We start from the raw sequence: 14,544 nt of genomic DNA on the forward strand, positions 1-14,544 counted from the left end.
AGGGCACCATCTATCAGGAGCTTGAAGTAATTATCTGAAGATGAGACTATCAGGAAAGGTACAAGTTCCTTCAGGTGACAGGTGACTTCTCCATTATCCCCAGAATCCCTGTCCTGAACTTTAATGAGAGCAATCACAGATCCAGAAGTGACATCTTCTGGAACTGGGCTGGACACGGATGTAAGGATCACATCTGGAGCATTGTCATTTTCATCAAGAACCTCAATCTCCACTTTGCAATGTGCTGCCAAGCCTCCTCCATCACTTGCCTGAATTATCATCACATAATACTGACTCTCTTCAAAATCAACACTTTCTATGAGTGCAATGGTTCCGTCTCTGGGATCCAGATGAAATTTCTGCTCAGCTGTTTTGGAGATGTCACTGAATGTATAAGTGATCTCAGCATTGGACCCTTCATCAGTGTCAGATGCTTTGACTTGAAGCACAGAGGTTCCTTTGGGTGCACTCTCCTTCAGACTCACTTTATAGTTTGTCTGGGTGAAAACAGGAGCATTGTCATTAATATCAATAACTGTTACCAATATTTTGGCCGTTCCGGTTTTTGGAGGTTCTCCACCATCCATGGCTGTAAGGACCATGTGATGCATCTGTTCCTTTTCCCTGTCCAGTTGTTTCTGCAATATTAACTCTGCATATTTGCCACCATCATTGCTGTTTTGAATTTCTAGTTTGAAATATGGAGTTGAGCTCAATTGATAATTCTGGAGGGAGTTTATTCCGATATCATCATCTTCAGCATTTCCAAGAGCAAATCGAGTTCCTGGCAGAGTAGATTCACTAAATTTAAGCTCAATATTTTCATTCCGGAAATGTGGGGCATTGTCATTAATGTCCTGGATAAAAATATTTATGTGGAAAATATTCAAAGGATTTTGTGCCACAACTTCTAATTTGAGGACACAAGTAGATGATTCCCCACAAATCTCTTCCCGGTCTATCCTCTCATTCACATACAGGTTGCCATTTTGTTCATTCAGATCAAAGAATTGCTTTTCTGAAGAAATACCAAGCTTGCGCTTTGACAGCTCTCTGGGATCCAACCCCAGATCTTTAACAAGGTTCCCCACAAAGGAGCCCTGCTCTGCTTCCTCTGGAACTGAATACTGAACCTTCTCAGACCCCACCTGGCAGCAGAACACAGACCAGAATATGAACAGAAACAGTACTTGCCTCTTGGTGATCTCCCTTGTTCTCTCTGCCTGCTTTACTTCCATCACATCCATTGCATTTCCTGATTTCTTCCTTCTTTCAGTATAGTTTGCAAGACTCCCAGTACACTTATGTGAGATAGTACCAATACTCTTCTTTTGAGCTGATTCTTGGGAAACTGAGAGCTTTCCTTTCTTGCGCAGCTTTTAAAATAAAAGCTTTTTCTTTCTGCTCAGCTGAAGTGTTGAGAGAGAGAGAGACTGCTCCAAGAGCCTCAGAAATGCTGAGCCATGGCTGCTCCCACGTTGTCCAACAGTGACACTCTGAGTCCACATGGGGAACTGTATTTGCCATTTCAATAATGGTACATAATATATAATTTCTAATGTAGAGAAATGCTTTTAATTTACCCTTTACCATTGTTTTCAAGTTGTACACCCCTCAATGGATTATTGATCAGACCTTATAGTTATTCATTCCATTAATAACTCTTTTCAGTATGCAGGTCAATGAGACCAGAGTTCCAAATTTCTTTCTTCCATGTTTAATGTGCATTTAAAAAATCTAAATAATATTAGGAAATTATCACAAGTGAATTTTTAATATGTATTCCTGTCAGAGGTTCAGCTTGTGATAATTTTAGGTTGACCCACATAGTGATTGTGTTTTCAGCCAGTATATTTAAACAAAATGTATTTGTGAAGAGGAAAATAGGGATGGGCCTTAAACAACAAACAATTTTGTGGGAATCCAAGCATCCTCCCAGCATACTTTTCATTGTCCAATTTACACATTAGTAGAACTACAGGATAGTCCTTCTAGGACATTGTCAGAAATGGTCACACAAACAACTTCCCCAAATTTCAGCAAGTTACCATTCATTGTTTTCCTTACGGGAACAAAAAACAAAAAACAAAACCCCGACATGCCTCATAAAATGTCTCCCAAATGCATCAATTCTTGCCACTGTAGTGTGTTTATAACACCAACCATGACAGCATATTTTTAATAGAAAAATATAAGCCACATGTCACCAAACAGCACTGGAATCAAAACAGCTTACAGTCATGTGGCAGAGGAGTAAATAAACTTGCAGTCACATTTCCAGTGATGCACCCATTGTAGCAGTGTGGAACTACCTAGAAGAATACACCATCCGCTGAAGCTGTTTTCATTCATTTTACAGAGAGAAGGCAACACACGACACTTTCTCTGGGGTTCAAAATTCTACCCCTACCTTACACTGGAAATCTCATTAAAGTAGAAAATACCCCCGCCCCCCCAAAAAAGCCATTTGTGTGTTGCTGCTGTAGTTCAATAATGGGTGAAGGTTGCAAATTACAACGAGCATTATGCAACCAATCTTACACTACAATTGCTTGTAAGTTTCTTCCCAGAGTCCCCTCACCATTGAATCTCCTCATTTTATCATACTAAAATATACAAACAGCCAAAATAACTCAGCCAATAAAATGCTTAAGTAAATTCATTATTACTTTTTAAAAAAGAAATCTTGTAGCAATGAGAATCTCAGTATCAGCTTGCTGGTGGGCAGCTGGGTATGTAGTGGAAAGAAGTTAATTGGTTGAAAGATGGGAATGAGAACTTGTCATAGGATACTAGGCCCTAGTTTTCATTGATGCGGCAAAACTACAACTTATCAGTACCAAGGCAGGTGAGGGCTCACATTTATATACTTATTTATTGATAGAGGTTTTTTAAACCACCCAATATTTGGAAGTGTAATAAAAATATGATATAAAAGCCAAATACAACATACAAAGCTAAAACAATTTAGAATCAATCTCACAGGAACTCACATGCTGCACATGAAAATAGGATGAGCCTAGCCTTCTCCTACACATGATAGTTTCAATATGTAGTGAACTATGTGTTTTTATAGATGCGCACAAGGTTTTGTGAGCCTCCACCAGCAGTCCAAAGTAAGTGAAAAAGACTGATCATCTGATGCATCAAGATAAAGATTTGTTGAAAGAAGATGCTTCACAGAAGGATCACATATAAAGTAATAACTAAAGAAGGCGGAGCTGAAAGTAATAGAAAGAAGACTGACATAGTTCTGAATATAATGAGAAAGCAGAGGTAGACGGGAAATATATTTTAATATTAAGAAAACAAAAAATCATGTTAATCTAAAATTGTTTGCTCACCTGGACTACGATTAAGCCTTCACTGTTCAAGTTCAAATCTTCACCAGGTAGGATTGGATCCTTTGCCTCACAAGCTTCTTTATTGCTCAGAGTATTGGAATAATTTGCCTTTCTAGAGTCTGTAGTGAGAGAAACCTCCTGACAGTACGAGTGCAGAAATGCTCGGACTCCGTCAATCCCCACAAACTGTGAGATAGGAGCGCCACTGAAATTCACACTCCCCGTCTCAAGCAGCTGAGAATTTCTCCACCTGTGCAACTTGATGGCCAGTAAGACAAGGAGGAAGATGAAGAACAAGCAGGAGACAAAAGCCACTGCAAGGACCAGGTAGAAGGTGAGGTCAGACGGAGGCTCTACAGGAGCTGAGATGCTGCTCAGGTCTGACAGGATTGCAGGGATGGTGTCAGCCAGCACCACAGTCAGAGTGGCTGAAGCAGAGAGAGGTGGCTGCCCATTGTCCTTGACTAAAACCACCAGGCTTTGCTTGAGGGCATCTTTCTCCAGAAAGAAGCGGGCCGTCCTGATCTCTCCCGTGTGGAGCCCCAGAGTGAAGAGCCCTGGCTCGGTGGCCTTCATCAGCTGGTAGGAGAGCCAGGCATTCTGGCCAGAGTCCGCATCCACGGCCACCACCTTAGTGACCAGGTAGCCTGGCTCAGAGGAGCGAGGGGCCAGCTCTATCCCCGTGGAGCCGTCGGTGGGAGGGGAGGGGTACAGGATTTGGGGAGCATTGTCATTCTGGTCCAGAATGAAGAGAGTCACTGAGACGTTGGAGCTGAGGGGTGGAGAACCTCCGTCCTGGGCCTTTACACGGAACCGAATGTCTCGAAACTCTTCATAATCAAAGGAGGTCAGAGCATATATAACCCCCGTCTCAGAGTTAATGGAGAGGTAGGAGGAGAGGCGGGAGTCACTTCTTTGGTCGTCAGTGATGGAATATGTTATTCTGGCATTTTCTTCCCAGTCAAGATCATTTGCTCTTAAGGAAGAGACCATGGCTCCTCTTTGGTTATTCTCAACAAAACAGAAAGTATAGTCTGTTTTTTCAAAGAGGGGTGGGTTGTCATTTGTATCTAAAACATGAAGTGTGATAACTGTGACTGTAGAAAGAGGGGGGACTCCATGGTCAGTAACAGTGACAGTAATATTGAAGACTGACACCTGTTCCCTGTCAAGGGCACCATCAGTCACCAAACTGTAAAAGTTATCCATGGACTTCTTTAACTGGAAAGGGAGGTTGCTAGGGATTGAACATGTGATTTCCCCATTGATTCCTGAATCTCGGTCTTGGACATTTAAAATGGCAATTACCGTTTGGGATGGTGAACTTTCAAGTATGGTGTTGGTGGCAAAGTTAACTGATAATTCAGGTGCATTGTCATTCAGATCCGTAACAGATATCACAACTTTTGATCTGTCACTCAGCCTTCCTCCATCTTTGGCTTGTATCTCAAATGCATATAAAGATGATTCTTCATAATCAAGATTCCCAATAAGGATGATTTCACCTGTTGTGGAATTTAACAGAAACATTTGGGAGTCCCGCTTTGTAATTTGTTGGAAAGAGTATTTAATGTCTCCATAGATTCCTTCATCCATATCAGTCGCTCTCACTGTCAAAAGTGTAGACCACTTGGGGATATTCTCATGAACACTCACTTCATAGAGAGGTTGGCTGAAAACTGGTGCATTGTCATTTGCATCAATAACAACGATGTGGATTTGTAATGTGCCAGATCTGATGGGATCACCTCCATCAGTAGCTGTGAGAAGCAGATCGTAAGCTGATTGTTCCTCTCTGTCCAGTGATTTTTCCAACACAAGTTCAGCAAGTCTGACACCATTTTCTTCTGTTTGCACATGCAAAGCAAAATGGCTGCTGCCTGTGAGGTGATACCTCTGCACTGAATTTATCCCCCAATCTGGATCTTGAGCTTTGGGAAGAGGGATCTGGAATCCAGGTATAGATGCCTCACTGATTTCCAGCTCCTGTTCCCTTAGAGGGAAGTGGGGAGCATTATCATTTATATCTGTAATTTCCACTTCAATTCCATAAAGCTTCAATTTGCTTTCAACAAGAACCTGAAACTTCAACAAACATTTCTCTGCCTCTCCACAAATTTCCTCTCTATCTATTCTCTCAGATATCTGCAAATGGCCATTGTTGGCATTCAAAGAGAAGTACTGAATCATACCTACAGGGTAAACAATGCGGAGTCCATAGTTTGGGAGCTGCTTGCCATCCATTCCCAGGTCCTTTGCAACATTCCCCACGGAAGAGCCTTTGTGCATCTCTTCTGGAATGGAGTAGTGGATCTGCCCAGAAACTGCCCTCCAATAAAACATCATGAAAAGGCACTGGAAGATTCCTTTTCTGCAATTCCACAGCCTCTGAGTTCCTTCCATCCTTGCAGCAGGTTAAAGGCTCTTATGGTCTGGTTCAAATGATGCTGTATCCAATTTTTTTCTAAGGAAAATGCACTTCCATTTCTTCTTTACACTGACAAGCAGCTTGTTCCTTCAGATATTTTGTGCTTGTGTTTAACGGAAAGGCAACTTCAATTGGGCAGGATTTCACATTTCTGCTCCGTTCTGGTGAACAGTGACACCCAGAGGATCAAGCCCAAACTGCAAAAACCTCACTTTTGAAAATTAAATAAACACCATTTCACTGTACTACTGCTATTATATGCAGATATAGCTAGGATAACTATTCTTTTTCCTTAGAATTTACCCACTAAGGCTAAATAAGAGTGAGGACTTTTGTTTCTGTAATTGAAAAGGAGCAGGAAAGACTGCCCTTCCCCATTACTGGAAATTCTGGAATAAAAATGAGAGGCACAAATACAAGATGGGTGACACCTGGCTTGAGAGCAGTACATGTGAAAAGGATCTAGGAGTCTTGGTTGACCACAAACTTGACATGAGCCAACAGTGTGACGCGGCAGCTAAAAAAGCCAATGCAATTCTGGGCTGCATCAATAGGAGTATAGCATCTAGATCAAGGGAAGTAATAGTGCCACTGTATTCTGCTCTGGTCAGACCTCACCTGGAGTACTGTGTCCAGTTCTGGGCACCACAGTTCAAGAAGGACACTGACAAACTGGAACGTGTCCAGAGGAGGGCAACCAAAATGGTCAAAGGTCTGGAAACGATGCCTTATGAGGAACGGCTAAGGGAGCTGGGCATGTTTAGCCTGGAGAAGAGGAAGTTAAGGGGTGATATGATAGCCATGTTCAAATATATAAAAGGATGTCACATAGAGGAGGGAGAAAGGTTGTTTTCTGCTGCTCCAGAGAAGCGGACACGGAGCAATGGATCCAAACTACAAGAAAGAAGATTCCACCTAAACATTAGGAAGAACTTCCTGACAGTAAGAGCTGTTCGACAGTGGAATTTGCTGCCAAGGAGTGTGGTGGAGTCTCCTTCTTTGGAGGTCTTTAAGCAGAGGCTTGACAACCATATGTCAGGAGTGCTCTGATGGCGTTTCCTGCTTGGCAGGGGGTTGGACTCGATGGCCCTTGTGGTCTCTTCCAACTCTATGATTCTATGATTCTATGATTCTATGAAATGTTATGGATCTTTCTCAGCAATGTTTTTGGCTGGCTTTTCTAAGGGAATATTCAATAGATTTTTTCTTGATGGGGTAACAACACTAGTAAACCACCAGTACATCCTTGTTACCTCTGGCACTTCACTCCTCTCAGCTCCTATTTGTTCATTCACATCTCTAGGCTGTTTATCTTCAAACTGAATTTTTATTTTTAGGTAAGTGTTACATAAACCCTACTTGGGCATACACTTTCCGTACATGAGCAAACACCTGAGGAGAAATATGGAGTGCTTCTTAGTCCTTTCCTGTCCAGCATTTCATCTGTACACAATCTAGATCCTTCCATGAATTTGAGGACCAAGGTCTGAGGTGGGGAGCTTGCTCTACTTGTAGGGGCCCCACACATGATTTAGAACTTTGCACCATCATGTTTTCTTTGTTTTCACTTGACGAGATTGTTCATATAGGGCTGTATTGGGTAGTAGATGTATATCATGAATGCTCCAGTTCAAATCAAACTTCAACCATGAGTTCATTAGTTGTCCTTGGGCAAGACTCCCTTCCTCCTCTCTCTCTGGTTGAGTTCACACAGCAGTTTCCTCCATTTCCCTAACTATTAATTTCTGCATTATATTCAAGTTTTCACATGGCATGAAAGCCACTTCATTTCCATGTTATTTAATTGCAGAAACAAATCCATTTGATGCTCCCTTAAACCGGAAAATAGTAGGAGTAAAGTGATGAAATTTGGGGCTGTATACATGGGGGAATGAATACATGCACAGCCATGGGTGCAATAGTGGCAATGTTGTCCAATGATGTTCATTGTTGCGTCACACCACACACACTGGAGTGAATGAAATTTAGTGGAACACAATATATTGCTCATATATTGATATGCTGATATTTTGGTCAAAAATATACACATAACACAACTGGTACTGCAGTGTGAAAGGATCACTGGAAAACAAAACAGAAGCACTAGCGTTCAGCACAGGAAAACTAATGCAATATTTGCCACATCTAAATGTATCCTCTCTCCATCTCATCCACAACATGAGGAAAATAATGCTGATCTATCTTTCTGGGTTATTGAAGAGTTACAAGGGAATGTCTATCAACCATTTTCTACACTAAAGTGCTCTATGAACACCAAGTATGACTGTACAGTGCAAAGAAGTCCATGTCCTCCTTAATTTATTGCTCACATTGTGGCTAGAAGAAAATAAAGCCAAGACGAATGCTATTAAAGCCAATTATTATTACTACACCACTTCACATTACAGAGATAAAAAGAAGCAGGAAGAGATTGGTGGCACATGCAATGGGGTGGAGCTGTGGAGCCACCCTCCAACACTAGTGTTGTTGCTGGGGCTTACCTGGTCAGGGCTGGGCTGACACAACTGTGTGGTTGGGGCTGTGCAGGTGCACCAGCAGCCGTGCTAGATGTTCCCACAGTTAAAAGCACATGACTCCAGCCTCACTGCTTCCCCATCCAGGTAGGCAACAGTGTAAGGGGGTGGGGGTGGGGTGAATTCACCAGCTGTCCATCACCATGCATGTCACTACTGCAGGTGGGTAACTTTCAATGGCAGCTTATGAGCTTATGTGTGACAATCAGTTGTCAAGCTCAGAATATTAAAAAGTAGCATGTGACGACCTGTTAAACAGTAGAGGTAGATGCTTTTCAGTCATCTCTCTTGGAGACCTTGATGCTCTTCTGCTTTTTGTTGCACAAAATCAGCAGGACTCCTAAAACTGCTATACTGAATTTGCTGAATGTTTTCCCCCAGAAGACAGAAAATCAAGCATCCGATCCACTAAGCAATGCCATAAAAGTTTCTTTCAAAATTAGTCTTCATCTTTCACTACAGAATATGCACTGGCAACAAACTTTTTGACACATTAGGCATGATCCAGCATTAATGTACATGAAGCAGTAAATACAGGGGTGTGCAGCTGTATGTCCTTACCAGATTGCCTTTCCATGGGAAAGCTTTCCCAGCCAAAGAGGTGAGAGGTCATCTAACATTGTTATGACTCAATAGTCATTTGTCACCTATGTTACTACAGCATGGAAGCATGACTGGCGATGGTATAGGTAGAAATACTAGCCACATGCACACTCACCTACATACATACTGTTTGCCACAACTGTTCCAACTGGTCATAATTTCTAATCATACATTACAAATGCTCTTAGCTGTTCTGACTGTTAAGCAAAGGGGGAAGGAGATTTTGGGTTCATGATGCACACATATTTGGGTCGGCATATAGGTCAGTACAGGGACCACTGTTTTTCCCTATTGCTCATTGCCTGTGTTTTCTCTTTCTAGTATATGGTTTTTGGCGGTGGGGAATTGATGCATTTTATATATTTATTTAAAATAATTATATAGTCCCTGTCCCACACTCAAAGAGTACCTAGGTTGTGTATAATATTAATTTAAGACCATATAAGCACCAGTTCAATGCAATAGTATGAATAATAAAGTACAGTATATAATACTGTTGTCAGCAACTTAGTGGAGTTGAACACCGATGGCCAGCAAATACTTGGTCACATAGATACGTCTTTAAATGTTGATGAAAACAGTGCACTGTACATTACTATTGAATTCAAAAGGGCAGACTGTTCCACCACAGAGAATGCCATCCTCATGGTTGCCAGAACATGTACTGATGCAGATAATGAGACCACCAGGAATGTCTCCACTGAAGATCTTGGTGAACAGATGAATTGATATGAGAACAATCATTATCTTGAAAAATCTTGAGCTAAGTTTTTTTTAGAAAGGATGAGGTAACATGTTGGAGAATTTAGGAGTGGTTCATTAATCTTTTGTGATATATTGGGAAAGTCTCTGGGAAGTTGTGGACTCTCCTTCCTAAGAGGTTTTTTTAGCAGAAGCTGTATGGCCATCTGCCATGGATGCTCTAGCTGAGATTCCTGCATTGCAGGGGGTTGGACCAGATGACCCTTGGGTCCCTTACAACTCTATGATTCCATGAGAGACAGACTACTTGCCCCACTAATTGGTCAAACAAAGGCTGTGCATGAGCTCTATTCATTCTGCAACCAGCATGCAGTCACAGGACCTGAGGAGTGTTTTACAACTGACAGCTTCCATCAGTGCTTCACCATATCATACACTGTGCTTTTCCAATCAGACCCAACAGTGTATGAGTTTTAATTTGTTTTAATCTATTCTGTTGTGATTTAAACTTTATGTGTGCTTTAAATTACGGTTGTCATTTTTAAATATTATTTTATTCATTTTTAATAATATAACAGTTTAACAATGTAGAACATTTATATACTCCCAATCTGAAAAATACAAAACCACAGATCTCCATTGTTCGTTTAAAACTTTCTTCTCTCAAACCACAAAATAGGCATTTTGTTCTGCCTTCAACCCTTTAATGTTCAATTTCCCTTCACTTTTTCTTGAAGCCAAAAGCAGCTCACACACTGAATGTAAATTATCACCAGCTGATGGACAAATCTCCCTCAGTTATAAATTATAACTGTCCCAAAAATAATTATGAAAGGGAGGCTTTTGCAGATCCCATACCCATCATGGCACTTTCATGGCTTTGGGGCAAGATGTAAATTCCTCAGCTCTCAAGTCGCTTAACCCCCATCCGAGTTCCTAGGAGCTGACTGCTTCTTGGTCTCTTGACAATAGAAAACAGCTTTTTCAAAGCACCAGGGATTAATCTCTTGTTCACTCTTTTTTCCAAAATGAATATGGGAACCAAGACTTATGTCTGGCTATCATCAATCACCATGTAATTATCTCTGTTGGCAGAACGCCAACAAAAGATGTTCAACCCGCTATTTCCTTCCCCACAACACATAAAAAACTCCCCACAAACTCTCTAATATTTAGTTTAACAATAAGGAGAAGTTGGCCAATAAATAGAAAATTTTCAAACTTCTTGAAGAATATACAATGTAATATTTTTTGATGTCTCTTTTTCTTGGTTTTTTTAAGACAGAACATTAAAATAGCTACATATTCAATTTTAGTCATACTACGAAGGAAGGAAGGAAGGAAGGAAGGAAGGAAGGAAGGAAGGAAGGAAGGATAAGCACTGTCTCCACTCAAACATGCTATGCCATCCTGTGGTCCGAGATTCTCACCCTAGGTCAGCATGCAAATATGCATCTGCATAATTCTAACTGAGGCTCCCCCCAACCTGCAATTTTGCTCTTCAACAACTGCTAGAATGCCCATTCCATGAGCTTCATCTGCAGCAGTAGCAGCTCAGTACTACCCCCTACCTACTTCCCTGGTGACATGGCATGAATTGTCTGGAGTGCCAGTTAGATAACATCCACTGTTTACAAATAAACTCTCAAACAAGTGATAACACCAAATTCCCTATAAGGAACATGAAATATAACTCACCGTGCTGTCATTTTCCTTTTCAGAAATTAAATTACCTCCACTGACCATCAAAGAAATGTCAGAGTTGCCATTGCAAAGGATGTTCTCTGCTATTTGGACAGTGGGCTGCAGGAATGTCAACTCATTCCTCCTGGATTCAGAGGACAGACAGACCTGGTAGGAATAAGGCAAAGTTCCGTCCTCATAATTGGGTGGGAATATGGCACCAGCCTTTGAATGGGGGTCAGGAATAAAGCACTGAAGGAAAGTGGGGTTCCTTGACCTTCGAAGCTTCATCAGAATGGTCAGTATCACCGTCACCAGGAACAGAAAGGACACCAAGGTCAAGGCCAATACCAAATAAAACTGTAGATCAGACTGATACTCTGAGTCATTTGGTTGGGAGTTCATTTCCGGAAGAGCCTCCTGGAAGTTCTCAGCAAACACCAGGCTCAAAGTTGTGGTGGCTGAGAGAGGAGGATGCCCATTGTCCTTCACCAGGATGACCAGCCTCTGCTTCACTGCATCTCTCTCAAGTAATGCTCGGACTGTTTGCACCTCTCCTGTGTGGGAGCCAATGCTGAAGAGTGAGGGCTCTGTGGCCTGCAGGAGATGGAAGGAGAGCCAGGCATTGTGTCCCGAATCAGAGTCCACCGCCACCACCTTCGTCACCAGATAACCCGACTCAGCTGACCGAGGCACCATCTCAAAGAAAGGTGAGCCCTCGGTTGATTGTGAGGGGTACAGGATCTGCGGAGCGTTATCATTTCGATCCAAAACACATACTGTCACTGTGGCACTGCTATTGAGTGGTGGAGAACCTCCATCTTGGGCCTTCACTTGAATCTGAAACTCCCTGAATTGCTCATAGTCAAAGGAGCGTTGGGCATAGATGATCCCAGTCTCAGAGTTAATGGAGACATAGGAGGAAAGGGGCAGGTCCTTGATGTTGCTGTTAAGGATGGAGTAAGTGATTCGGGCATTGCGATCCAGATCTGGGTCAGAGGCCTTGATGTGGAAAATTGAAGCTCCAGATGGGTTGTTCTCTGGAATGTAGGCAGTGTAAGAAGATTTTTCAAAGGCTGGTGGATTATCATTGATATCTGAGATCTGTATTGATATGGTTTTGTGTGTGGAGAGTGGAGGGGTCCCTTTGTCTGTGGCTGTGATGGTAATATTATACTCTGGAGTCCTTTCTCTGTCAAGGGCACCATCTATGAGGAGCTTGAAGTAATTGTCCGAAGATGAGACTATTAGGAAAGGTGCAAGTTCCTTCAGGTGACAGGTGACTTCTCCATTATCCCCAGAATCCCTGTCCTGAACTTTAATGAGAGCAATCACAGCTCCAGATGTGACATCTTCCGGAACTGGGCTGGACACGGATGTAAGGATCACATCTGGAGCATTGTCATTCTCATCAAGAACCTCAATCTCCACATTGCAATGTGCTGCCAATCCTCCTCCATCACTTGCCTGAATTTTCATAACATATTTCTGTCTGTCCTCAAAGTCAACACTTTCTATGAGTGTAACTGTTCCATCTCTGGGATCCAGATGAAACTTCTGCTTGGCTGTTTTTGGGATGTCACTGAAAGTATAAGTGATCTCAGCATTGGAACCTTCATCAGTGTCAGATGCTTTGACTTGAAGCACAGAGGTTCCTTTGGGTGCACTCTCCTTCAGGCTCACTTTATATGTTGTCTGGGTGAAAACAGGGGCATTGTCATTAATATCAATAACTGTTACCAATATTTTGGCTGTTCCGGTTTTTGGAGGTTCTCCACCATCCATGGCTGTAAGGACCATGTGATGCATCTGTTCCTTTTCCCTGTCCAGTTGTTTCTGCAATATTAATTCTGCATATTTGCCGCCATCATTGCCAGCTTTAATTTCTAGTTTGAAATATGGAGTTGAGCTCAATTGATAATTCTGGAGGGAGTTCATTCCGATATCATCATCTTCAGCATTTCCAAGAGCAAATCGAGTTCCTGGCAGAGTAGATTCACTAAATTTAAGCTCAATATTTTCATTCTGGAAATGTGGGGCATTGTCATTAATGTCCTGGATAAAAATATTTACGTGGAAAATATTCAAAGGATTGTGTGCCACAACTTCTAATTTGAGGACACAAGTAGATGATTCCCCACAAATCTCTTCCCGGTCTATCCTCTCATTCACATACAGGTTGCCATTTTGTTCATTCAGATCAAAGAATTGCTTTTCTGAAGAAATACCAAGCTTGCGCTTTGACAGCTCTCTGACATCCAACCCCAGATCCTTAGCAAGGTTCCCCACAAAGGAGCCCTGCTCTGCTTCCTCTGGAACTGAATACTGAACCTTCTCAGACCCCACCTGGCAGCAGAACACAGACCAGAATATGAACAGAAACAGTACTTGCCTCCTCATGATCTTCCTTGTTCTCTCTGCCTGCTTTACTTCCATCACATCCATTATTGTTTCTGATTTCCTCCTTCCTTCACTTCAATTTTCAAGACTCCCAGTACACATGTGAGATAATAGAAATATTGTTCTTTTCAGCTGATCCTTGGGAAACTGAGAGCTTTCCTTTCTTGAGCAGCTTTTAAAATAAAAGCTTTTCCTTTCTGCTCAGCTGAAGCGTTAGGAGAGAGAGAGGCTGCTCCAAGAGCTCGCAAATGCTGAGCCATGGCTGCTCCCACGTTGTCCAACAGTGACACTCTGAGTCCATACGGTGAACTGCTTTTACTATTTCTACAATTCTACATGGAATTTTATCTCCTAAGTAGGGAATTGCTTGTAATACAAGTACACCTTTAAATGCAATCAGAAACAAATTTCTTCTCCATCACTTGTGTGCAGCCTCTTCGCTTCCCATCCCCTCACCATTCAGCATCATTGCTTTATTTTCTGTCTTTAAAAAGGAGTGGAAAAAACCAAGAAAACCCAGAAAACCCAGGGGATGCCTGTTGGTGAGGAGGGCTCATCAGATATAGAAGGTTTGTTTCCAGAGGCTTCTAAAGAAATTGTGGTCTTCCAGAGTGTAATTGCTTGTCAGGGTACACAGGGTTTGTCAATGTCTCCTTTACTGGATCAGGAGGCAGAGGGAACTACAATTGACATGCTCTCTGGCAGGAAATTCCACTTCTGTGCATGTTCAGGAACATCATTTCTGATTCGAGGTTAGGACTGTATTACCTCTGCCCACTGACAGTTCCCACCAGCACCCCACACCTTTTCAAAGGTGATTTTTTTTACTTGAAAAGGGGAAGAAATGGCA

The 14,544-nt window shown here is 42.0% G+C and overlaps 2 protein-coding genes across 2 annotated transcripts; both read right to left on the bottom strand.

Annotated features, from left to right (window-relative positions):
* Nucleotides 1–3,326: 3,326 nt before the first annotated feature.
* Nucleotides 3,327–6,123, bottom strand: LOC310681142 (protocadherin gamma-A6-like; the record flags this gene model as incomplete). Its single annotated transcript, XM_083448658.1, has 1 exon — nt 3,327–6,123. Exon 1 carries the CDS (start codon nt 5,745–5,747, stop codon nt 3,327–3,329), a length of 2,421 nt encoding a protein of 806 aa, XP_083304784.1. The 5' UTR covers nt 5,748–6,123.
* Nucleotides 6,124–11,282: 5,159 nt separating this feature from the next.
* Nucleotides 11,283–14,081, bottom strand: LOC310681129 (protocadherin gamma-B1-like; the record flags this gene model as incomplete). The annotated part of the gene is made up of 1 exon (XM_083448645.1): nt 11,283–14,081. The coding sequence occupies exon 1, from the start codon at nt 13,737–13,739 to the stop codon at nt 11,283–11,285; it is 2,457 nt and encodes an 818-aa protein (XP_083304771.1). The 5' UTR covers nt 13,740–14,081.
* Between the last annotated feature and the right edge of the window lie 463 nt (nt 14,082–14,544).

This window comes from Podarcis tiliguerta (assembly GCF_965153285.1).
Source record: "Podarcis tiliguerta genome assembly, chromosome: 7".
Classification (NCBI taxonomy): Eukaryota; Metazoa; Chordata; class Lepidosauria; order Squamata; family Lacertidae; genus Podarcis; species Podarcis tiliguerta.